Source organism: Anabas testudineus, chromosome 21 (assembly GCF_900324465.2).
Source record: "Anabas testudineus chromosome 21, fAnaTes1.2, whole genome shotgun sequence".
Lineage (NCBI taxonomy): Eukaryota > Metazoa > Chordata > Actinopteri > Anabantiformes > Anabantidae > Anabas > Anabas testudineus.
Genome location: NC_046629.1, coordinates 12591123 through 12617145, shown reverse-complemented (window position 1 = coordinate 12617145; position 26023 = coordinate 12591123). Strand labels below are relative to the sequence as shown.

Sequence of the window (26023 nt, the reverse complement as noted above, 5' to 3'; positions counted from 1 at the left end):
TTGTCATTACTGTTTTACCCTGGTATATCGTTAATACTGTAACTTGATCTGAAACTATGAAACTCTGAAAGCTGATGAAGTCTGCTCATTAAAGGTTAATGAACTAGGTATTGTCAACAAAATATACTAACAAATCAAAATGAATAGTAGTAGTACATAGCTTAGTTACTGAAATATTATTAGCTGATATTTTATTTTCCACAAGCTAATAACATTGTCTGTAAAGTCACATGTAGCTGTCATTGAGAATTTGTAGAATTTGTTGTAAGACAAGAAAGATTATGTGCGACCTCCACTGGTCCGCCGACCACACGCTGAGCACCTGCGTCCCAGGACGCGCACACATCAATTGAGGAGCGTGGCTGCTGTCCCTCTTTGGTCCAGCGGGGGGAGCTGTTGCCATCGGTATGGTGGGTGGAAAGGGCCCTGAGCGAAGTTGTGAAACCGGAGAAACGAGCGCGGAGTCTGTGGAGAAATCCTCAAACGTCACATGAGAGTTTCCCGGAACTCGGACACACTTTTACACAAAGTTTCTCCTCTGCTCCTGTTTCAGCTGCACCGAAGACGAGCGGCTCTTCACACTTCATGTCGGTATGTATGTGTGTGTGTGTGTAGGTGTGTGTGTGTGTGTGTGTGTGTGTGTGTGTGTTAGATGTGTTACTGCACAGATTACAACGTGCTTGTTGTGTAAAGTTAATAAGGTGGTGTACAGGCTGATGAGGGATCAAGCACTCTGTAGGATCATTATACAGTATATTATCATAATAAATGCATTAATCATAGTAATGCTCATTTTTCTGTTAACAGCAGACTGTTATGTACTGTCAGGTTTTATTATATGTCAGCAGGACACCATGACTTCATAAAAGACATGTAGTCACTCTGAGACACTCACACTGAGCCATGATCTACATCCATCACTGAACAGTCATTGACATGTATTTAAGGTGGTGATATCAACTTGTCTGTGGCTAAATATAACCACGCAGCAGATTTGGCGGATGACAGGATGTGAAACAGAAGCTCACAGACCACCGTACCACCCGGTAGCTTTGGGGGAGTTATTTTTCATTTAGATTTGATCACAGTAACAACCTGCGGTTATCAGGCCGGTATCCTTGCAGTGCTTAAAGCAGTGTTTGCTGTTAACTGAGAAACTGGCAGGATTTTGTGCAGGAGAGAGCCGCCACATCACAGTAACCCTGGCTTCTTGAGTAGATGGACAATAATGGGGGGCTGGTCCGCTGAGAAAATTGCTGTGAGGCTAAGTATAGCATGAATACAAGTAAATCAGCAGAAAGCAATGGCTCCCCCCTGTGACAATAGAGGCATTCCCCACTGAGACGGATAGCAATCCCAATGAAGACCCAGGTAACAGCCTTTTAAAAGCTGTAATTGCTCAGCTGTAAATGGGAAACCTATGAACAATAACAGAGCTACAATTTCCTGTAATGATGGAATTATTTCTTTACAAGATGCTTTTATGCTGTTACAGACAAACAAAAGGATGTGATAATCATTCTGTGTGGACTCCAGTTTAGGAGCATTGTGCTGCTCCTAACCCTGGCTTACACAAATACTGCATGTATGGCCTTTACACAGGCAACAAGAGCTCATTTTTTAGTTTAGAAGATAAAGAGAATATGAGGGGCTCTCCAGGTTTGTGTCCTGACACAGTCAGAGACGGTTTATCATCATGAGCATTAGCCTTACTTGTACCGAACACAGCAGAGCGTGCTGGAATAGTCTTTGGCTGCGTGATCACCGCATGCCAGGCATGCCTTCGCCCTTATACAAGCAGAGTCTGGACCCTGAGCTCATAGCTTACTGGTTCCGACGATGATGATGACTGTGTAGACAGAAGAAAGAGACAGAGGATGGTCAGTAAATCACAGAGCTAAAAGCAGGGATGTCACACTGACACTACATGCAGAATCAGCCAATGGCACAGCGGCCTCACACGGGTCATGTTGGAGTCCAGTCTAATCTGCTGTTGTGTTTCAGTACGAAGCTGTTCTGTTGAAGTACAACAACAGGTTCATTTGTCATAGAGGACTTTGTTGAGTGAACCAGACTTCCCTCCCTCCGTGTGATCCCCCTAGAAGCTGAACTGGTGCTAAGTGTCATTATGAGATGTCGTCTCCCAGCGCCTCCTTCGTGCAAATCAAGTTTGATGACATCGTTTTCTATGAGAACTGTGGCGGCGGCAGCTTCGGGAGTGTGTACCGAGCCAGGTGGATCTCCAAGGACAAAGAGGTGGCAGTGAAAAAACTGCTCAAGATTGAAAACGAGGTAGGAGTCATAATTGGCTGGGCTTTTCATATACTTTTTAATTGTCAGTAGAGTAATCATTTTAATTGCTACCCCATTTAGTGGGATGTATTGACTTCTTTACCCATCACTCACGCTCTTATACTCCCCCACTCTTAGCAATGTGCTGCAAAGGAAACATTATTCCCAAATGAAAGAATGTATTTGGCCCAATTACAGCAGGAACCATTCTTAAAATCCCTTTGAAAGATCAGGCTCATTGTCTTAAAGACAAAAAAGGAATTATCTTTGAAATCTTTTCAGGAAGATTGTACTACATTTATTGGACTATGATGAGATATTCAGAAAAATATTCATGGTTTCTTTTATAATATTGTAAAAGATCACAGATATCCATTCAGCTTCACTCAAGTGTTGGAGAGATGATTGTTCAGTGAAAATAATAATGTAATCTTTTCACATTCAACTAATTGTTCATTTAATTATAGTGTTTGAATACAATTAAATGAATTAGTTTTGTCAGGTTTCTGTTCATTGTAGGACTGGTGACACGTAAGACTTTATGTTAATATGTCTCTATATATTGTATATTCATGCTGTATTTAATTCATGCTGATGGCTCTTGGTCTGTTGTACCAACACTATGGTCCAGACTGAAATATCTCTCCAACTATTTCATGAATCACCATGACATTTTAAATACATTTTCCAGTCCCATGAGAATTAATCCTTATGGATTTGGTGATTTTTGTAATTAAGCATAAGAACCATGGTTTGTAGTCTCTTAACTTTTCATCCAAAATGTCAACTTTTCCAACTTACGTTTCTGTCCAGATACCTACGATACTGATAACCTTCACCTTTTACTTACTGTTTAGCTGTTTAAAAATACTCTATGTAAATCCAAGTAAAAGTATGATGCTCTAAAATGTACTTGCTATGGTTCAAAAGTACAAATGTGAAACTTGACTAGTTTACTGGATTTAAAAGAAAGAGATGTTACACTAGACTTGTTATTGTACGCTCGATAAAAAGCAATAAAATAGTTAATCAAAACACCTGTTAAACAAGCAGAGTCTCTCAGAATGACAAACATCCCACCTCTCCCTGGTGCCTGTAAATTAATAAATCTCCTGGATATCAGATATTTCCTCTAGTCTTGTAGTAAATGAACCAAATGAGTGACCATTCCTCACAGCAGCAGGTCTGGTGAGGCGTTCAGGCACAAAATCGAGTGTAGGTCATCTGTGTTTCTCAAACTCTTTTTGAAAACTTTTCATAATTCATTAAATGTTCATTTAAGTTCAGCATATCTGTGTATTATTAGTAATTATTTAGTTGATGTATTTTATCTGATGCAAAAAGAGAAAAAATATCACATGATGAGATATTCAGAAAATCAAGTAAAGTACAATATTCGACCAAAAAAGAAATAATTGTCATGCACACTCAAACCTGAGATAGTGTATATGTGAAACATCAACATGCTGCCATTCATATGTAGAAGTGCTTCCTCACATTGCTGCTAGCTATAGCTGGAGACTCTCAGTCCTGCTTCTTTAGATGCCCCTGTGATGATTTGCAGACTTTTGTAAAGAAACCTTCTTAATAATGAAGAAGTCTTGATTTCTATTTGTGTGTTTATTGCTCAGGCTGAAATCCTCAGTGTTCTCAGCCACCGCAACATCATTCAGTTTTATGGAGCGATTGTTGAGGCTCCTAACTATGGAATTGTCACTGGTAAGTTTTTTTTAAATTACAAAACCTTCACACTTCTCTATGTACAGTACAGTATTACTCAATATTAAGTAATGTCCAACAGACGTACTGAGCCTTATCGTGACAGAAAATGCAGCAGCCGAATCTGTTTGCACCAGTTGCACAGTTTGTTCAACAATGAATGATACAAAGGTTTCTATGGAAGCTGTAGTGGATGCCAGAGGGTTCAGGAAGTGTACACATTGATAGATTAGTTTTGTGCTTGTGTTTTTTGTGTAGATGAGGCTGAGAGAATGATTCAACCCGCAAAGCTCATGTAACTGTGGACTGCAGAAAACAAGGCGCTAGCGGGAATGTACAAGTCCCCCTCAGTTGAAAAATGTGTGTTGTTTATTGATACTAATAAACTAAACTAAAATGCGAACGTACAAACTTAAGTTAGGCAGCTAGTTTGCCAGTATAATATACAACTTACACAAGCAGGATGTGGAAACTGAGAATCCAGCAGTAATTTAATAATATTTACATAGTCATAGATTCTGGATTTATCAGTGAGGGAAAGGAATGAAATGTAATAGAATTAAATAAATTCGTTTTTTACAGTTACAAGCTACATCGAGCCCATTAGATAATATAAACCAACAATGCAAAACTTATTAAATATTCAGTGTACTGTGATTAAAATAGGAAATCCTCACTTTCGAGAAACTGGGGACCAGTCCTTCTTTCTGACAAGCCAAACAAAAGAGCACTCGAGCAGCAGTTTAGTATAAATAGCTCAACCTACACGTAGATAGAAGCTGTGCTACAGACTTTTAACTTGTTTACTCACTCTACATCAAAAACTGATCTAGGGATTTCCAGGTTTGGGAAACTTAGCAACCATAAGCCATGTCTTGTCCCTACTGCTGCAAAGATTAGTGTCCTTCAAGATAAACAGCAAAACACACTGTTAGTGAAAATATCCCGAACAGGGAGTATCACCCGCTTTCATCATGTGGACAATACACAGTGTCCAGCAGTGCAGCAGAAACACATACAAGATTTCCTTTGTTCCCTTTGTCTGGCCTCACTAAATCGAATGTGTTTATGGTGTGTTATCTACTGTAGCACACTGCGATTCATTTTCCTCCCACAACCTCGGATGCTGTTACATTTCTCTCTTGAAAGGAGCTTTCATCTGAAATACTTTATACTAAGTGTATTTAAACACTACAATGAATGGTACAGCGAGAGATGTAATCATAAATCAGAACAGCATCATTACAAAAACGTTTTTGTGGAGAGAGAAATCCTGCGAACTGAATTTATGTCACAGTTAGGGAAAGATTCATGCAGAAACGTGTCTAAATGCCTCGTCCCTGCAGATAATCGCTGTTTTCCTCCATACATTTATTGAACATAAAAAGCATCACGCTACAACAAGTGCATCAAGGTAAGGTTAGAAAAAATACACATCATATCACTGGAATAACTAAAAGCAGTATAAAAAATAGGAGCTGGTGCTGGGTGGGATAAACTGGAAATTGGAATCTGGTTGAATCTGCGTTCAGTGTCAATGTTGTGCAAACCTCGCTTTCTACGTAAAAGTTATGTGAAAAGTTGAAAGAAACCAAGAAATTATTAACAGTTAAAGAGCCAGATATCATTAACAGCTGAGTGAACCACTTGAAGTTTTGACCACTGCATTTACAGTTGCTCAGCATGACTTGCAGAACTGCGCCTGACCAGTGGAGAAGAACCCGTGACAAGCGGCTCCTTAGCAGGCGCTGTAGTATTTTGCGGCCGTGAAAGAGAAAGGCTTTGTCGTCAAGGAGCTGGTTGCTGTCTCTGTTTGTCAAAGCAGAAACTAATTAACACCAGACACATGAAAGATGTTTATGACCACCCTGACCATGCCATGTCCACATTCATCAGCTCTGCTATAAATTTCCTCTGTCTGTTGACATACACTATTGGGTCGGTCAGTTCGCTCTCCCTAACAGCCAGTATCTACAACCTATCTGAGAGGCCTGTTTGTCTCTGTTGACCCGCTCCCGTTTGACAATATCTCCTGTCAGTCAGCAGCGTCATAAACCTGATGTAATAAACTTTCTGTGACATTAGACCAATTCGCTCTGAGGAGGTGAATGGCAGTGAAATCAAAGTGCAATTTACAACAGAGCCACAGGTCACATTATCTCTGGAATGTGGACGGATATATTAAAGTACAAAGTTCAAAAAGAGATGTGTGGTTTGACTCAGCTTTATGGTGGCTGCATGTTACTGTATTTAAACACACTTTCTATACCCGCCATCATCCAGGTTTAATTCAACACAAGTAAAAAGCCGACGCAAAGAATAAGAAGAAAAACCCGTGTGTTTTTGTTAGTTAGACTTGTCTTGGTGCGTGTGCATGTTTACATTGCTGGACTAAGACATGATTAGGTTATTATGCACAAACAGATGTTTCCTGCTGTTGCAGTTAGTATGAGGTAGCGCTTGTTTATCTTTATTCGAGTACTTCATAAGGTAGCCTACAGGTAGCAAAAATGTTGATTTGCCTGTTCTATCTCTTTCATTTTCAAAGCTGTGCCTCCTGTGAGTCTTGTAAAGACGGTTTGGCAAAAGGCCACATGGTTTTCAAGGTTGTGGCCTATTAGAGGAGTATGAACCAGAGCAGCAAGATTGTTCTTTTGTGTCGTAGAAATATCAGAATTTGACACATCCAGTCCTGAGGGAACAGGATGACTCAGTGTGTTCATGTACACTGTGAAAAATTGAGCTCATCCACAGCGACAGGCCAGTGACAAGTGCAATCTGTAAACAAGATGCTGTCAGCTGGCTTCCAGGAGTTGTGCACCAGAATTTCAACTATATATTGTTTTCACGTAATGCTCCGACATGCCGCACTCAAATGTTTAATGTAACGCCTCAAGAAAAGACATTTCTCTTTTCACGACATTTGACGACCACAAATAATCACACTTTACTTAATCATTTGATTGCTGCCATCAGTTCTTCCAATGCTAAGTCAATGTAATCACATTTCTCCACAGAGTATGCAAGTGGTGGGTCGTTGTATGATTACCTGTCCAGCGATGAGAGTGAGGAGATGGACATGGGACAGATCATGACATGGGCTGGAGAGATTGCCAGAGGTAACAGCTGTGACTGCCGTCGTTCGATTAATTGAGTAACTGGAAACTCTCATTTTCTTAATGTCCTCAATTCTCCTTTATCTCACGTGTAGGGATGCATTACTTACACTCAGAGGCCCCTGTTAAGGTGATCCACAGAGACCTAAAGTCCAGGAATGGTAACAGATTTTATTACTTCCATCAGTTTACCATGCCCTATACATATTTATTTATTTATGTGTTTTTACACTGACTTTAAAAAAAATCTGTTTTCCCTTTCAGTTGTTTTATCTGCAGACAAAGTTCTCAAGGTAGGTTTTTTATATGGCTGAGCTTGAACATACATAGTTCTGGTGAAGTGAAATTGTCCTGTTAGATGAAAATATAATGTTATATGTCTAATAGTTGCTTGGAATACGTCTACTTTATTTAACTGCAGTATATGGACACAAGAGGGCAGTGATTAACTTAGCATTTACAAGAAACCACTGACAGCATCACCCAAAGGGAAAAAGCAGATGTATCAGTGTTAGAGTTTTTAGGGAAAGCTATTCTGTCTGTTCATACATGTTTTGCCAGGCCTGTTTAGGGATATTCTGTATTCAGCTGCTGTATCAAAGAGACCACAATGTGCTAAATTACATTTTCCTGTGACACTGCAGTGACCTAAATAATGTGATTACAGTGCAGTAGAAACCCACATTTGTGGAGCGCACTTGTGGATTAGTGGTTATTGCCATGTAGCCACAGTCTCTGCAGTTTGAGTCTGGTTGGGGACCACTGTGAAACTATCAGATAAAAAAGTGATCCTCAAAAAAGAAACCCACATTTGTACAGTTTACTAACACCAATCATCATCTGATTCCAGTTGAGAAAAACTCTACACTGTTGATTGTTAATTTCTATTCTGCTCTCTCTCAAATCTCCACAGATTTGTGATTTTGGGGCGTCTAAGTTCTTGACCCACACAACACACATGTCCTTGGTTGGTACGTTTCCCTGGATGGCTCCAGAGGTGATCCAGAGCCTGCCTGTGTCTGAGACTTGTGACACTTTCTCATATGGAGTGGTGAGTGGCGAGAAGAAGAGGACGGGAACCTCTCATAACCCTGAAAGACATCAATAAAGCATGTCGATCTTCTTCTATTTCTTCTATTTATTATTATTATTAATATTAAACTAAAACTTAAATCTGATGATTCTAAAGCAGCAAAAAAAGAACAATAAACCTAACTTGGCTCATTTTAAATAGTATATTAAAAGTATATATTAAAAAAAGGTTTCACCGACCATTGTTTAACCTCCTCCTTTCACTTATGCCCTATTCAATATATGACAAATATTTTAAATAGTACATTGTTCCTATACATGAACTATTATCATAGGAGAATGCCGGCTTTCTTTTTCCTAATGTTTTAGTACACTGAAGCATATATAATGTTGAAAACAATGAATTATTTGTAGCCTCTCAGTGTCATTTAAAGTGTACAAGAAGTTGTGATAGATGTGATGCAACCACGACACATGACATTTGGAGGACAGCTACCGGCTAATGGACATAAATTTACAGCTTAAACAGTGCAAAAAGCTGCTTTTAGCTTCTTTAAACAACATTGATTTAGGATTAGTTCAGGACAGTTCCTAAGACCATAATAGGAGTTAGAAGAGTTATTTATTTATTCATTCATTTATGTTATATTTATTATCAAAGATCACAAGTGAGTGATTGACAAGGGCAGTGAGACTCACAGCCTGGGCTGAACCCAGTCAGAACACATTTATAAGAATTTCTTTGTCATTTAAAGGAAAGGTTTGACAGACAATAATGCTTAAATCCAACTGTGAAAAATTGGATCAAATACATACAAGATTGCACTAAAGTCATTCAAGGCTTAAAAACAACTGCCAGTCAACCAATCCTGCTGATATTTTCATTTCTGTGTTTCATTCTCAGCTTAAGTGGACAACAGAAGTGATTCTGACCTTTGCTGAATTACAGCTTCTTAGAAACTTTCTATCTCGTTCTTTCTCTTTGAATCTACTGTCTAAAGACATTTCAAAGTACCTTTAAAATGGAAACCATTACCAGTTGCCCTCAACCTTAAACCTGCTGTTTTTCTTTAAAAAAATCTTTAAGTTATATTTCCTAAGATCTATGTAGGACTTTACAAAGTAAACAGACAGTTTTTATAATTGCAGTGGATGTTTTCTATGCCAGAAGTAATGCACACGATTTGCAAATTTAAGTATTCCCCTTTAAGAGGCACTGATTTCTGTAGTAGATTACATATATGTAATGAAAGGCAACCGACAAGTACAGAAATGCAGATTACATATGGTGCAAATACAGTAAACCCCATGGGGTGTTGGAAATATATTACATGAATGTTGTGTTTATTTTTTATCTATGATACATTTGATCATCTTTAATGAACACTTATGCTATATTAAAACATAAAACATGCTACCTGCTGAACAGTATTTATGTATCTCTACTTTATTATGTGAAATCATGTCACATGCTTGAGCACCACAGCAGATTGTTGCCTATTACCACATTTGTATACATGTATATATGTATATGTGTAGGTCCTTTGTTTACCTCTTGATTTCTGTGACAGGTGCTTTGGGAAATGCTCACCCGTGAGATACCTTTCAAAGGCCTGGAAGGTTTACAAGTGGCCTGGCTGGTGGTGGAGAAAAATGAGGTACTCAAGCGTGTGATTAGATGTACACAGTGTACACAGTACTGACCCTCACAAATGGGGGATCATTATTGTTCAAAAATTTCCATTCCTTCACACTCACGTTGATATTTACTGCATATTATTATTATGACATTTATATTTATTGCCAGTACATAACTGTATATTTTTATATTACATCTTACATGTACTTTATTCAGTTAAAGAACTACTTTCACGTATTTCACGTAGTTCTTCTTGTCGTTCTTGCAGAGATAAGTATGAGAAGATTAATACCACTCTCATGACTGTACATTAAACATGGACCTGAAACCCGGAGACTCATTTTAGCATAAACAGTGGAAACAGAATACTAAGTTAAGACCCAATTATCCAGGGATTCACCTGACCTCCTGACATTTTTCCAACTTACCGTATGTGTTTCAGAGGTTAACCATCCCTAGTGGCTGCCCTAGCAGCTTTGCTGAGCTCATGAGGAACTGCTGGGCAACAGAGCCAAAAGTAAGTTATCCACAAAGTCACGCTAAACAACATATTTATGCTTTAATTTGAATCACGAACAGATACAAGTGTTTTGTGTTCATTTAGGTAAGGCCAGTGTTTAAGCAGATCCTCTCTACTCTGGACTCCATGTCTAACGACAGCCAACTTCCTCAACAGTGCAACTCGTTTCTTCACAACAAGGCTGAATGGAGGTAATGTGATCAGCCGTCTCCAGAACCAGTAAATGTATTTATAACCCCCTTTCTTCACCAGTATACTGCTGCAGCCTAAATGTGCAACTGTTGTCAAAGAATGAGGTGGAAATGTAGCTGATGGGAGCCATGAAATACAAAAAAGAACTTGAGTTCATGCATATAGATCTTTAATAATTACACTGATAGCTACATAAAGGCATGAAAACCTCCAAAGAATCATCCATCTGGATATACTTCCTCTCTTTACCCATAAGGCCCTAAAAATAATCACCATCTTTTTCAAGTAGAAGTGTTTAATTGGCCTGTATGAGCAGCTGGAGGTTTGGTGATGATCAGCACAGCCTGAGTCTCAGCTGTTACTTTATTCTCTGTCTGCCTCTCTGCTGGGCTTGTCTGTGCTCTGAGGTTTTTCCTCAGAAGTTGTGCTGATGGGAATATGTCCAGGCAGCCATCTGCAGGTGGAGCAGGTCGGAGTGAAACCAGAGACTGGTTTCTATATGTGTGACACAGATAGAACAAGTGGTTTTAGCCAACGAGGAGGTTTGACTGAAAACGAAAGAAGAGCCTTGTGGTAGAGGGATGGGATTGGTCATGCAGGTGCTTATTCTGCAGCTGATCTGCTTTATCCAGAAATAGAAGCATTATAGTTTGTATATCTTATGTAGAGCAGGCCATGGGTATTGGTATCACAGATCATGTTTTTGACTGTTATTCAGCTCATTAGGCTTTAAATGAAAGAATGGCCATGATGTAAAAATGTTTCGTGTTTAACAGGTGTTCAGGTTCATACTGGGTTGACAGTGTAGAAATGTTAGCTCTCTTTACTCTTGGGCAGGATTGATCTACACATACTTTACATATACTTTACACATACTTTACAATGCCACACTGATGTGGATGTAAAAGCCATCAAATAAAGCTGGGAGTCAACACTTTGTATTCTAATTGACATAATACAAGTCAAAAGCCAAGTTATAGCTCTTTAATGGCCACAATATCATTGTATTCATATCTTTGTGTGGAATTATTTAGGTGGTTGAGATACAGAAATGAATATTTTGTTCAAAATTGAATGTGTAAAACTAAACTACAAGTCTCTTGTTGCAAACTAAATTTGCATACAACCCTGTAAAATGAGAAAATCTGTTCAGGAAAGTGGGAAACAATAGAGAAATTTATTTGACAAGCTAAGTAAAAGTGAAAATAGTTTAGAAAGTGTCACACTGGGTGGAGTGTGGATTGGCCTTCCTGCTTGGGTTACATTGTTTATGTAAAACATTGTTGGGCTGAAGCTAAGCATGGATTTCAACGACACACTGTGCAGCTCCACCTGCTGGGCTATACTGTAGTGAGCAAAAGACAACGTCTCAAATCCTGATGATCCTAACAAGTCAATTATGTGTATCCAAAGCCTGAGCTCCACTGTTGTCCAAAAACTATAAACCCCACAGATCTGAAGTGGTTGCTGCTTTTCAAACATTCATTTTTCAAAACGCTCTTAACTTCATTTCTAAATACCATGGGAAGTCCCACACTTGCCAAAGATGCCAAATATTTATGTTCAACTAAATGATGCAGCCATAAAAGTGCCAAACGTGTTGAGACAGGATACGATTGGCCATTTAAACTTAAAGGGGTTTGTATTGTTAAAGAAACACATAACTGATCAGCAGTAATGCAGTGGGCATTACTGTAGTCCAACCGCTGCCGTAAATAGTCACTAGTGCCAAATGTGCATTAATCTGTGACTGACAGATGCATCTACACTATTGTTATAGTAACATCTGCTAAAAACTTCCTTTCAAAAATAGATGTATTTGCTTCTTAGCATGTGTGTGGGGCTGAGTGGGTCATATAAGGGAGGAACAATGGAACATATTTAGAGATGGACTAAGATCTTTGCTGCTGTCTGCTGTAGATGTGAGATTGAAGCTACATTAGAAAGACTTAAGAAGCTGGAGAGAGATCTGAGCACTAAGGAACAGGAGCTGAAGGAGCGAGAGCGGCGCCTAAAGATGTGGGAGCGCAAACTCATCGAACAGTCAAACAGCCCGGTGAGTTCTTCGTCATCTTTATCTCTTCACAGCACCTCACTCCTCACATCGCCCCACTTTTACAATTTGCTGTTCACGTGTGTATTTCCTGGATTCGCCACATGCATTAAGAGAAGTACAGAGTTTTCCTGATAGAGTGAAGTGGAAATTGGAAAGCAGCGACTTGAAAGTAAAACGTGTGGAATGAGAAAGGAAGGGAAGCACATTATGAGACGCAGGCGCCGTTTGCAGTATTAAGTGCATATTATAATTTCTCATAGCCAAAGGTTTTCTGTTTACAACTTCGATGACAAAGAAAAACAGAAAACCTTTGGAGAAACTAGAATCAGCAGAGAAATTACAGACGTGATTAATAGATATCCAGATCAATCAGTCATCTAATTGTTTGCAGTTTCTGTCACTGTCACACTGTTGTTTATCTCACTCTGCATGTCACAATGGTGTACAGTGTCGTTATCTTGGGAAATATCACTCAGCAACATGGAATGGCATCAACAACCTTTGAATGAAGTTTACTGAATATGTGGTTTCCTTTCTTTTCCCATCGTCCACTCCACCACACATCTGTTCTGTTAGCTTCCCTTTACCATCTTGTTTTCCACAATCACATCTTTTTTGGGTTAAAACATCTCGCATCTTCTTAGTTACACTTCATTTTGTGGATTGAACCTGATTACTTACTTCCTTTTCCTTTCTATCCTCTCTTTTGTTTCCCCTTTTCCCCCTCTGTCCCTGCTCTTCACCTGCCTCTCTCAGCTCTTCTTACCTGTGGCAAAAAAGATAAGCGCTAAGTCGTTATATCAGTCTAAGATGGAGGAATCAAACAGTTCGCTGATGTCATGTCAGATCACAGCCTCGAGTAACGAGGAGGTGAATCTGCTGTCCGTGATGAAAGGCTTTGGGGACATGTTTTCCATGGACTTTGGCCAGCCTGTCTTGCACTCTGGCATGCAGGTCAACATGCAGGCCAAGCAGAACTCCTCCAAGTCGAGCTGTGTCAGAGAGGGCCACAAAATCAACATGACTGTGGGGACGAGATGCTTCACTTGGTCTGACGACAGTGAATAAAACCTCTCCGATGTTTGGTGTTGCCACACCTGCACGTGTCCAATACTGTGATCTCACATGAATCGTTATTGGTGTTGTGGAAGCACTGTTGCATCACTCTTCAGTCCACTCTTAAAATGTATAAGAACATACAATTTTTGAAGCTTTATTCAAGTTTTAATTATAATGCGCAGCACATTCAGTAATAACTCCGCGAAGCACAGAAACATATTACAGAACATATTTGAATTCCTCCACCTATGGATATTATAGATGTAATTTACTGTATGCCTAATGTACTGGATGTATAGTGCCCTGCTGTGAGGAAAGAACGACGTAAGCCAGTTGCTTAGAGAAGGCCAGGCTTTTATGATGAAGTGACATTTTGCTGACATTAAGATTGGCCAATTTGTTCTGGATGTGGTGGAGTGCAGTTGTTGAGATGCAGTCTCTTACCAGGATGAGAAAGTACATGTGTTTTTTTTTTTTTTCCCTCTGGCTGACCTAGGTTCAAAACAGCAGGAGAGGGTGTACACTGTGCGATTGTCAGCTTCATTCTCTCATTTTACATTTTACTTTTTGAGTGTGCTTCACCCTAAGGCCAAAATGACTTAAAAATGATTTATATAAATAATAGTCAATCAAAAGTCACAGTTTTTACCAAATAAACCTTATAGACACATTTGATCTAACTGAATATTAGCCCCAAGACCTGCATTTTACAGTAGAGAATATTATATTAGCGTTAATACTTAGGTAGGTATTGTACTTGCTTCCTTGAGCATAGCCTATTATATTGTCCCTTATCATCAGTCGGTCTCATGAGGATGTAATCCTCTGTATTCCTGCGTTTTTGCTTGTTAGCTTCCTGCTATGAGCTAATATTCCTTTTTCAAACATCACCTGTAGTCCTGTGTCGTCAGGCCCTAGAGATATCATGCTAGACAGAACAATTAACATGCACTCCCACCAATATTTACATTCCCCTGTGTGAAATCTAGTCACTTCTGTAACATGTAACCTCGATCATGCAACTTGCAGCTTCTTGATGTGACCCCCCCCCCCCCCAGCATCCTTCATTGTTTTATCAATAAATCTGTTTCTTTTGACTCTCTCTGCTCACCTCTCTGTCTTTAATTGACTATATTACTTCCCATACATGCACAAAGAGTAATGAAATTGTGTGGAAGTAAGTTGTACTGCTACTATCATTACCAAAATCTTTATGATTGAATAAAGCATTACAACAAAGCATTACTGAAACCATTTTATAATATATTGCTTCACTGGATATTTTTGTTGGGTTTATTCTTGTGATACTAAATTTATTTCCACTTTGTGATTCTCAGTATTCAAGGCCTAGTTAACCATCATCCATTAGTCCACATGGGGGCAGGATTGTGTGAAGTCAACCCAACTCAAAGTCTTTTTCATCTCTTCTGATTCCACACGCACATATCATAAACACCTAAAGCACAGCCCTGTTTTTAATTTGAATTACAGTTATCATATGTCATCAGCATATATGTGAAATACAATATGGGGCTTGAAAGGTGACGTTATGTCACTCCGATGAGTCTTTGGCAGTGGCAGGGTGTTTCGAAATTTGTTTACTTCCAAACTGCAACGCTGTAGGAGGCGGAAATGCTTCAGGGCTGAGTGGCTTTATGAGGCAGCAGGCTGTACAGAAATGTATGGCAGCGGCTGTGTATTGAACCCAGCATTCAGTTCATAATCTGAGCTGTTATGAGACTCCGTGGGAAGAAGACAGTGAATGAGGATCACTCATTCATTTAGTCATCTTTCTCCCAATTTTCCATTCCATTATTTGTGTCATTATACAGCAGGCTCATGATCACAATGATGGAATCTTTATTTTGGTTGGCATGTTTCTGCCTGATTACATTTAATGAGCAATAAATGATTTATCATTCAAATAGATCGCTTTAGATCAGTCAGATGGACATTTCTGTTTGGTATAGACCATTAGAGGCAAGTCCTTTTAATCACACACCACAGTAACCGGAAAAGCAATGGCCTTGAAGATAGGAACATGGCTATTTTCCATTTTAATAACATTTACTTCAGTCCTGAGATTTTTACTTGAGGATCTCTGTGACATAAATATACATACATGATGTCTGGATCCATCCATATTCTTTTGCTGTTACGTCTATTTGTCATGTGCTTCTACGCAGTTGCTGCCAACCCTTGACATCTATACCTGGACTGAGGAGCATGTGGTCAGTATTGGTATACTATAAATATATTTTAATAGCTCTACAACATAGTTATTTAAATCTAATCTGTGGCAATTTGATTCTTTCAGTATTTCTGGATGCAGCAAATATTCGGTGCAGGTTTGTTCATTTACTTTCTTGTGTTTCACACCGTAAGACGATCGTTAAGCGGACTTTGGCACCTTCACACACTTCATTTATACAATTTCTATGGCAGGGGAGAGTTCATGCGACATGCAGTTGTACGCTGACCTGTTCAAAGAAAATCACATCACTGGAAAGAGGCTGTTATTGCTCACAGAAAGCGACATGCGGGACATGGGGGTCAGGTCTAAAGGTCATGCCATGCACCTTCAGGCAAGGCATATTTAACCATTAACCACAACTGTCAACATATTTTTTACAATCTACACATAATTCTGTGCTTATTGTTATTTAGAATTAAAGTTAATCTTACATTTCGTCTTTTTTGCAGGCTGAAATTGAGAAGCTAACTAATGATTACCTCGGATTCGTCCACTTCCCACCACTGCTGAAGGTCTGAAATTTCTTCCTCAGTGTCAGAAGTAGTTCCTGCGTTTCAGTGCATGTCTGAGCCTGTAATGTGCACTTTATCTTCTCAGGATGAGCTGGAAAAGGAGGTGGAACTGAGTAAAACTGTAAATCTGGAGCTGGTGTTTGGGTACCATTGGAAACCAGGAACTGGGAAATCTGTAAGTTTACAGTAAAACACAAACACACTTTCTGCCTCAACGTATTCATTAGGTGCAAGCATGTGATGTAGCTCAATTTAAAGGGTTAGGGAGAGTCACAAATAAATATTGCATCTAATTTGATCATAGTTGTTATTAAAGTCCCTTTTGAAATACTGGAGATGTACAGAACCATGTTTTTGCGTTGATTGAATCAGCCTCCTTGTCCTGAGCTCTTTGTTGTGAGGATTCATGATGACAGCTGTCATGCTGACCACTGAAGGCATCACTAGACATATATAAAACCAGACAAATAAACATTTCATTCTCAGCCATGCACCACATCCACCTCGACTTGCTCACAGCCCTTTGTTAGGGTCTCAAACTGTGGAGAAAGGGTGGCTCTTCACTTGCTGTTTGAATTTAATCAAAAATAGCCCATTTAGCCAGAAGTCATTTTCTTTTTAAAAGGCAAACGTTATTTAATCTTTCAGCTGTTCATTGTCCCATCATAAATAGTCCTCTTTCAGTGTGTTCGGCAGGGCTGAAACGAGCCTGCTAATTGCCTCCCATTTCTTCTGACATGTGGTGGTTTAGTGGGTAGAAAACACAGCAGGGAGAAGGAAACAGGAGGCTGAGAAAATGAGAGCTAATTATTTTCCCCTGCCTGGTGTCAGGTTCCGTGTCAGCCTTGTTTTTACAAACTGGAAGGTTTTTTGCACTAAATAAAACAAACCCGCACTGCATTTTTTTTCTTCGCCCCTCTTTGCTGGCGATGTCATGGAAGCAGCTGCACTTCTCAAAGACAAAATGAGGGCCTGCGATTGTGCGGCCACCATCTGACAGCCACTGAGGGTCCCCTACTAATGAGGATATCACCGTGCAGCCAAGTGAAAGGTGCTGAATTATGTATGAGTTGTCATTAGACGCACTCGGGTCCTAGGCATCATTACCAGACATTGTTTCTGCTGGAGTGATTAGACTAGCATGGACCTGGGAGCCCTGGTGTGACCGTCCAGGGCCGACACCAGGCCAGCGTGGGACCACTGGTGTGTTTCTGAGCCAGAGGATTGCTGAAGCTTCCCCTTTGAGCCGTTTCCAGCCCCTGGGGACGATGCAGAAGAGGGCGAAGGCTCCTCAGACGAGTGTGTTAGTGCCACTCCTCTGATGTCTTTCTCTATGATCACTACACAATGGATTGACTGTGCCGTGAACCCTGCGTGGTTAAGCAGTGACCTGTGGCTCCGTAGCCAGCTTATGGGGATTGGCAGAGTCATTACTGCTTCGTCAGCATTCAGTATGCAGGAGAAGAGGGATAGGGAATTGTTCAAACTTCCGCCTCCTGGTGAGGATTTAATGCATGCTGCAAGCGGCAACTCATAATAAAGAATACATTTTCACCCTTATCAACTAAAATTGACCTATCTCTTATACCCCAAAATTAATACAGAGCACGCTGGCATTAATACATAAATACACATCAAATGTTTGACACATACAATTAAAATGTTTGCATAAAATGAATCACTATTGTCATTTATTTCTTTATCTCAGCTACAATAATTATACAAAATGCAACTGAAGTGTAGAAGATAGCAGAATAGTGGACAATTGATTTCCATTAAGATTTGTTTGTGAATTAAGTTTGACCATGCTGAGTTACTGCATTCAAATTGCATTTGATATAATTACTCCTTTTTATGACCCCGTGTAATTTCTAGTTTTCATGTTTTATGTTATACTGTGTGGCCACTGCCATTTAACCACCTCTAGGTTGTGCTGTTGGTTTATGTACAGGAGTAAGTTCTCCACATTGAACCGTGCAGTTATTAACTTTTTCTTAGGATCAGGTGTCTCCAGGTGCACCGGAGAAGCCACACTATGTCATCATTAATTGTTTTCTTTTAAGGACTGCAAATGGAAAATGTACATGGAACTTGATGGGGATGACATTGCAGTAACCTACATCAAAGAAGTGATTTTTAATGCCAACCAACCGGACGTGGAAATCCTGCGGATGACTAAGGTGTTGTCAAAACTCATTAACTTATTGTACTTTACCTACAGGATTGTGGTATTGTGGTTTTGGTTCTTACTTTTCAATGATCTAATGTTATTATCAACGCAGCCTCCTTTTGTGATGGACAAATGGATGGTTGGAATGCAACAGAACCAGAGAGTGGACTACACAGTCAACTACGAGGTGAGTCAGTTCAGCTTCTGTGGGACGCACTTCACAAAAACAAAAATTTACACAGCATCATGTTGAAATACACATTTCAAATTTATCACAAACTAAAGTCCCAGTCACACCCTGTGAAACAGGTATAAACAGTTCTGACACTAAATGTCCTCATATTCTCTTTTCCCTTCGACATGACACTTCAGAATGATGTCAAGTCTCCAAAGTCTACAAAACACAGCTATCTAATGACGTGGAGTCACAGTGGTGGGCAAAACGAGATCAAGACTGTGGAGCTGATTATTGAAACAGCACCAGCTGACATCGACTGGAACCCCAGGGACAGAGCAAACTCTGGTAATTGTTATATTTATAGTTTTGTTGTCTTTGACGAGCTGAAAAGTGCCCAAACAACTGTTTCTACTGCCAGACAAAACAACATGTTGCTCTTGATTTTCCTGTAAATTTGATATATACAGATCAGTACGTGACACCAGTTTCATCCTCTTTTTTTAGATATCGATCCCTCGTGGATGTACAACGTAAGGCTGAGGCACATAATCAACCAGAAATCCCCGCAGCCGTCTGCTGCTCGAACTGCCACTCTGCCTCAGTTCCTGTCTGCACATGAAAGCCAGGAGTCTTCTTATGCTGCAGCTGTGCGCCGCTCTCCAAACCGTGTCCATGTAACTCCCTGGATTGACTCACGCAGCTCGTCGCCAACTGCCAGCCTGTCGGCCAAACTCTCACCACTCTATCTGGGGTCAAAGGGCAGCAGCCCTTCCAGCACTACATCAGAGAGCACCTCAGAGAGGGAACGAGAGCGCCCACTCAGTGCCGGAGCGGCGCGTGACCGTCACAGAAACAGCTACTTTGGCAGCAGTTTATCTGTGGGAAGTGGGCAGGTTAAGGGGAATCCATGGACCTATACTAGAGGTAGCTATATTCATAATAAAACCAGCAAAACCTCACGACAGCCAGGGAGGCCACGGTCCAACGTTTACAATGTCACACCACAGAACCACCCACCCTCGATCCCAGGTATATTGTCTGTGACAGGAAACCCCAGTGAGGAAAAAGAGGGGGCCAAAGCCAGCGATGGAGGCTGGATCAAAGTGGAGCGGCAGAAAAGATTACCCCGTCAGGACAATAAACAAGTCAGAGGTCGACAGAGGAGGGGCGGCAGGGGAGGGCGCGGTGCAGCAGGAAGAACTTAATGTAGGCCACACGTGAACTGACAGCTTCTTTTATGCTCAACATGTCCTTCTCTGAAAAAAGATATGAAATACGCTGCAAGATAAACAGTTGTAAGAGAATCACGCTGTTTATATGCTTTACACAATAAGATTTTGATTTTAAAAAATAGCTGTTGTGTGGTTAATATTATATGAGTCTATGCTCAGCATCTACTGTATTTATTAATAAAAAATAAAAAGTTCAGTCCTTGTCTGCCTTTTTTTTTTTTTTTTTGCATATTAAATTGCAGATAAGATCCTGCACATATTGTGGTTTCTTCTTCCAATTACATCTGAGTATGTTCATTTTGGGCTCTTGTATATTCACTTGTATAAGATCCACTCATTTAACTGTGTATCACTGGCCCCACTATAATGTAGTAATGTTTTCCTTGGTACTATAAGCATGCACACACTTAATCCTGCAAAGTTCATGTCTCATTTTAATTTTCATGATGTTATTCCATTTTTTTTTTTTTTTTGCATATGTTAATAAACTGCAATCACTGCAAAGAAAGAAATAATTCAATATCTTTCATTGCAGTGTCTCATTAAATCTCCTTTTCCTAATTCTTCAGACACTCTACTGTTTAATCCACTAAACTCTGATCCACATAAGTTATGTGCTGTGAACTCCACAACATTCAATTTGATATGTTTTATAGCTGCAGGGCTACAAAGCTGGAATGAAGTCAAGATTTTACCCGCCTTCTATGCAAATCGACAAATAAAACATTCGCGCCACGGCGAAGTACATGGAAGACCCGCAAAACTGAGTCCTTAAATGCAACACAAATCAATTCATTTTTCACGATTTGATGGTTTGAACATATCTCAAATATTTTTTTACGGATTTCCGCTCATTGTTTTTACCTCCTGTAGTTTTCAGAGAGTTTGTAATTTTGTTAGACTACAGATTTAGAGTTTATGCAGCGTTCAGGACTCTGCGGTGGCGCGGGAAATGCGAGCTGCATGCAGCTGCAGGACCCGCGGTTCGCTGCAGAGCTGAGTGAGACCAGGTTTAAAGGACACAATGCCGTCCACCCGCTCCAAGGTAAGAACACATGCACGGATTAAAAAAGAAAAAAGGCTTGTAGACATCTAGTCAAAGACATTTAGTCTGTCTGATTGATTCTCAAACGTACAGTTTTTATGACCGTGTATAACAGTTTAGTTACCATTTAAATCCTATTTCCTGGATCAGGAAACTGAAGTCGTTTCCGAGTCGAACAATCGTTGCTGGTTAAAAACAAACACAAACCAAAATTAATCGAGTTATAAAAGCTGTCTGTTGATCTTGTTAACTTACAATAAGTTAATGCAATGTGTCTTTATTGAATTTTTACAGTAGTTATATGTCTGACCTAGTTAGTTACCTGCATTTGGTGTGATCTGTGTGCAGGGGTGTGTCCATGAGCAGCTATTACAAATCAATCATTAGCTGATTTATCAATGAGTCCATTCACAGAAAATTTACATTATTATATAACAGTTGTATTTTTCTTTTTTTTTTTTAAAGTTTATAGCATTGTTTCAAACAATTAAACAAGGACATGGGTAATTCATACTGATACAAAGCCCTTCAAGCTGGATCAGGTGGAGATATCCAGTATGAATTGTTATTTAAATGCTGATTAAGAAGTGTGTGTCTGCATAAACTTAAATATCCTCAGGTGCCATACCGTTAAAGTGTTGTTGAGCAAAGACACAAACACTTCCTGCCTGGATGGAGTACACTGTACTAGCTGGTTATAAAACGACTTGCTTGTTTTCCTTTTATAGAAACTGGCAGTCCAGCCTCCAACCACCAGGATGAGTCTGAGGAGCTTTCGCAGCGTCCCACTGGTTCCCATAGAGACTTCCTCGTCTTCTTCTTCTTCTTCTGATGACAGCTGCGACAGCTTTGGCTCCGATGGAGGCTTTGCAAATACGGTAATAATGTAGCACCAAGTCTTACATAAAATACAATCCTCGTGGTTTTAAAGGGGTTATGTGCCAGATAATGTGTTGGTCTAAAGGTTGCCCGTTGTAGGCTCTTTCCAGCTCCCTCTGCAACTAATCCCTGTGTTTATGTGTTTAGAGGGGCAGCTTAAGACAGACGAGGAGGATGGCAGAGAAATCAAAGGTGTCCGGTGCTACATCAGAGGAAGACACGTGCAGCGGGTTTGAGGAGAACGTGATCAACAGCCAGTTGAAAGCCATGGTAATAAAAATACAATTGCAACATGAACTTCCCATCCCAAAAAAAAAAAGTAGTAACACTAATACCTGGTTAAGAACTGTCCAATGGAAGAAGGTCACGTGGTCTGATGAGTCCAGATTTACCCTGTTCCACAGTGATTGGAGCATCAGGGTAAGAAGAGAGGCGGGTGAAGTGATGTACTCATCATGCCTAGTGCCTACTGTACAAGCCTGTGGGGGCAGTGCTATGATCTGGGGTTGCTGTAGTTGGTCAGGTCTAGGTTCAGTAACGTTATGTGCCCAAAGAATGAGGTCAGCTGACTACCTGAATATATTGAATGACCAGGTCTGATGATGTTTTCTTCCTTGATGGCACAGACTTATTACAAGATGACGCCAGGATTCATCAGGCTTAAATCACACATCATTTTCACACATGGATTGGCCACCACAGAGTCCAGACCTTAAGCCCATTGAAGAATTTGAGATTTTTGTGTGCTGTAATCAAAGCCAAAGATGGTCCAACAAAATATTAGTGTGTGACTTTTTCTTTTTTTGGACGGGCAGTGTATTTCATAACTTCATCAGAGATTGCATATGTTCCTTCTAACTATAGATTTTATAATTTTTTCCTTTTCAGAAAGTAGACTCTGAACCTCCGAGACGTGGCCGCAGGTCTAATGTCCTGAAGGTTGCTCTGACGTTTCCCTCTAAGAGGACCGGCAAGAAGAGGCCTGCATCCGAACCACTTCCTCAGCCTAAAGTAGTGGACTCCGACTCTGAGGAAGAAGAGAACTTCATGAGCAAAAGAGCACTGAATATTAAAGAGAACAAAGAAATGGTACAATATGTTATATTTTTATATTTCACATACATTTCTGAACTCTGGTGACAGCTACAGAAATGTCCTTTCTTCATATATTAATTTATTGATTTGCATTTGCAGCTTGCAAAGCTCATGGCAGAGCTGAACAAAGTACCCGGACTCTTCCCCTCACGGATGGCAATGTCTGCTATGGTAATTTCACTTAAAGCTAGTTTATTGCATTTTCTGTTTGACACAAGATTAACGTATGTTGTGTCCCATTAGAGCTCTGTTTTAACTGATGTTATCTAAACCTCTTCAGCCCCGACAGGCACCACGGCGGTCCATAAAATCTCCGGGAGCTTGCAGAAGAAACCCAGAGCGCTTGTCTCGACCCCACACACGATCCCGCACTCTGGTGGACGGACCCCCTAGCCCGACTCCTGAGGATGAGCCAGAGGATAAGTTCAGCCTGGTTCGCAAAAGCCGCTACTATGAGGAAGTTGACGAGCCAGTAAGTCCTATTGCAAATAGTCTGTCTCCATGAACTTCACATTCAATTCTACTGCTAAGTGTTGATCAAATTCGAAACATTTAATTTCATTTACAGCACCGGCGCCGCTCCTTCAACGGTACCAAGGCCATTCCTCACGTGGTGCGTCCTGTGGAGGACATCACAGAGGCAGAGCTGCAGAACATTTGCCATAATGTGCGAGAGAAAGTCTACAACAGCTCCACTGTAGGTCCCACTTTCACTGTAAAGCAGAGAATATCTGAGCTGCTGCCTTTTTGTTGTAAAGCTCTGTGGCTGCAGATAGTAAAACCTTTTTTCTTTCTCTCAGGGATCCACTTGCCACCAGTGCCGCCAGAAAACAACTGACACAAAAACAAACTGTCGTAATCCAGAGTGTGTGGGGGTGAGGGGTCAGTTCTGTGGCCCCTGTCTCCGTAACCGCTATGGAGAGGAGGTCCAAGACGCTCTGCTGAATCCGGTGAGTACTTGAGCGTGGAGACTGTATTAACATGGTCTTGTGTATGTGCTGGATGAGAGTGACTAACTTCAGTCTCATTGGCAGGAGTGGCAGTGCCCTCCGTGCAGAGGGATCTGTAACTGCAGCTTCTGTCGTGCCCGAGAAGGTCGCTGTGCCACAGGGGTGTTGGTTTACCTGGCTAAATATCACGGCTTCGACAATGTACATGCTTACCTGAAAAGGTAACTAGAGCATTTGTAACATTTGACAAGTGTTGGCTGAAATGTTTTTAAATGTGTGTTTTTACCACTGAGATTCTTTTCTTCTCTTCAGCTTGAAGAAGGAGCTGGAGGAGAGCAGTGAGTGAAGTGTGGAGGATGAAGCTGATCCTGGGCCTGACCGACATACTCATTGACCATTTACACAGTTCAGTTACTGTTGTAGTGTTTCAAGAATTAGAAGAAAATGCTTATTGTTCCTCTTGTGAAACTTCATACACCTTTTGAGCATTGACTGACGTATGGAGGAGGCACAACATGGCCAGCTCCCTCCAGCTCAGAGTGTTTATTGTTTTTTTTGTTCTCCTACATATTTTCCTGCCTGTTCTCAATAGTTCAGCCTTTAAATTAAGACTGGATGGTTGTGAGCTAACGCAGAGGAAATCGAATTTAAATGAAATGTTTCAACCCTAATGTGTAGATTTACCAAACAGCACCTGTGATCTTAATATTTCAAGATGTTAGCATTTGATGGACATATTTCCTTTTCCCCAGACATGTAAGAAATCCCCTTTTATGACTGAATCATCTTCTCTGCTGCAGAAAATACTGTTGAAATTTTATACTGTATGTGTTTTTTTTTTTTTTTTTTTACATTGTTTTAAATGTATTATTGGGTATGACTTTGCTTTCAAGGGATTCATCTTTGTGCCTTTGTTCAAATTTATGCTTGTGTTTTTACAAGTTTTTTTTACCCTTTTGTAAATCTGGTAAAAGTGTGTATGTTTAAAAAAGGCAAAATGTGTTTGCTTTACCTGGGATGTCCTGTAGAGATGGCTCAATACTCTGCTTGCTAGCGAAGCAGTGCAGGTGGAAAGGGCACAGACCGGGGTCCACTGCCTCTCACTTCTAAACGGAGAGGAACTGTGTGATATACTACAGCGCCTGGTTAAATATCCCTCATTAGATAACTGTCACTAATGGTGTGGAAACAATTAGCACACTCTAATGGGAATCTCATACCTGTAAATCATTTTACCCTGTTAAAGCACATTCTCGCTCTGCTCCAGTCTCTTTGGCTCATTTTCTGCCTTACACTGTTCAGTAGGAATGGTTGAAGGTGCCACTGAAGTGGCTATAGAGTTATGGCCTGCATTTTCTGTTCAGAAGTGTGATACTCTACGCGAAATGACATGGAATTAACCTCTGTGTCGTTCATCTTTGAAATGTACTTCATCTGACCTGTGCCAGGACGAACTCTGATTATATGAAATGTTTCAAAATAACCAGCGGGGGAGATTTCTTCTTTATTGTAATGACAGATGGAGGTTATTCTGCTTCTTGTGTTTATCAGGTAATGTACTCCTGAACTGCTGATGCTTGCTTTGTGCTCAGGGTAAACTGTACATTTTCATTAAAACGTTCGCCACTGCAGAATCACGTTATTACTTTTCTTCGACTTGACCATCACTCTATCTACAGTAGTGGCAGCTGTAATTACTGTTTTTGAAACATGGGGGAGAAATCCTGAATGCTCATAATGATTGAAGATCTTAAAGACCGAAGAACTGGAGGTTTAGTGGAACTGGAGTGTTTTCCACAGTCTGTATTTATAGTGAGTTTACATTACTTCAGCGAGGACAATGTTGACTAAGCTTATCTCGTTTAAATAGTCAACACAATCTCCTGCTAGACTGTCAGAACCCCTGCACTCTGAGGGTTACCTCTGAACTGTCGGGAAAGGAGTGAACTGCCTCCATGACTACAACTGCCTCCAGCTGCACTAAAGGAACTACTCTGTGCTCAAAGTTTAACAAATCATTGATAGATTAATGATTGTTTGATTATTTTAAGGGTAAAGAAAACATCTAGTATGCACCACCCCA

The 26023-nt window shown here is 40.3% G+C and overlaps 2 protein-coding genes across 3 annotated transcripts; both read left to right on the top strand.

The window, feature by feature from the left end:
- The first annotated feature begins 459 nt into the window (after positions 1–459).
- Positions 460–20165, top strand: zak (sterile alpha motif and leucine zipper containing kinase AZK). 2 transcript variants are annotated; one of them, XM_026376873.1, is made up of 20 exons: positions 460–591; positions 2103–2292; positions 3924–4011; positions 7029–7130; positions 7223–7288; positions 7392–7420; positions 8041–8178; positions 9731–9817; positions 10241–10315; positions 10403–10509; positions 12431–12566; positions 15812–15856; positions 15943–15973; positions 16071–16210; positions 16329–16391; positions 16477–16566; positions 18455–18571; positions 18674–18748; positions 18934–19084; positions 19244–20165. In XM_026376873.1, exons 2-20 carry the CDS (start codon positions 2134–2136, stop codon positions 19942–19944), a joined length of 2400 nt encoding a protein of 799 aa, XP_026232658.1. In that variant the 5' UTR covers positions 460–591; positions 2103–2133; the 3' UTR covers positions 19945–20165. The 2 variants fall into 2 exon arrangements, with proteins under 2 accessions (XP_026232658.1, XP_026232659.1); XM_026376874.1 differs by lacking the exons at positions 15812–15856; positions 15943–15973; positions 16071–16210; ... (4 more) ...; positions 18934–19084; positions 19244–20165 and adding an exon at positions 13323–15805.
- A 777-nt stretch (positions 20166–20942) lies between these two features.
- Positions 20943–25574, top strand: cdca7a (cell division cycle associated 7a). The gene is made up of 10 exons (XM_026375643.1): positions 20943–21016; positions 21745–21894; positions 22043–22165; positions 22784–22984; positions 23090–23161; positions 23271–23462; positions 23559–23687; positions 23791–23940; positions 24025–24161; positions 24253–25574. The coding sequence occupies exons 1-10, from the start codon at positions 20996–20998 to the stop codon at positions 24284–24286; spliced, it is 1209 nt and encodes a 402-aa protein (XP_026231428.1). The 5' UTR covers positions 20943–20995; the 3' UTR covers positions 24287–25574.
- Positions 25575–26023: the final 449 nt, after the last annotated feature.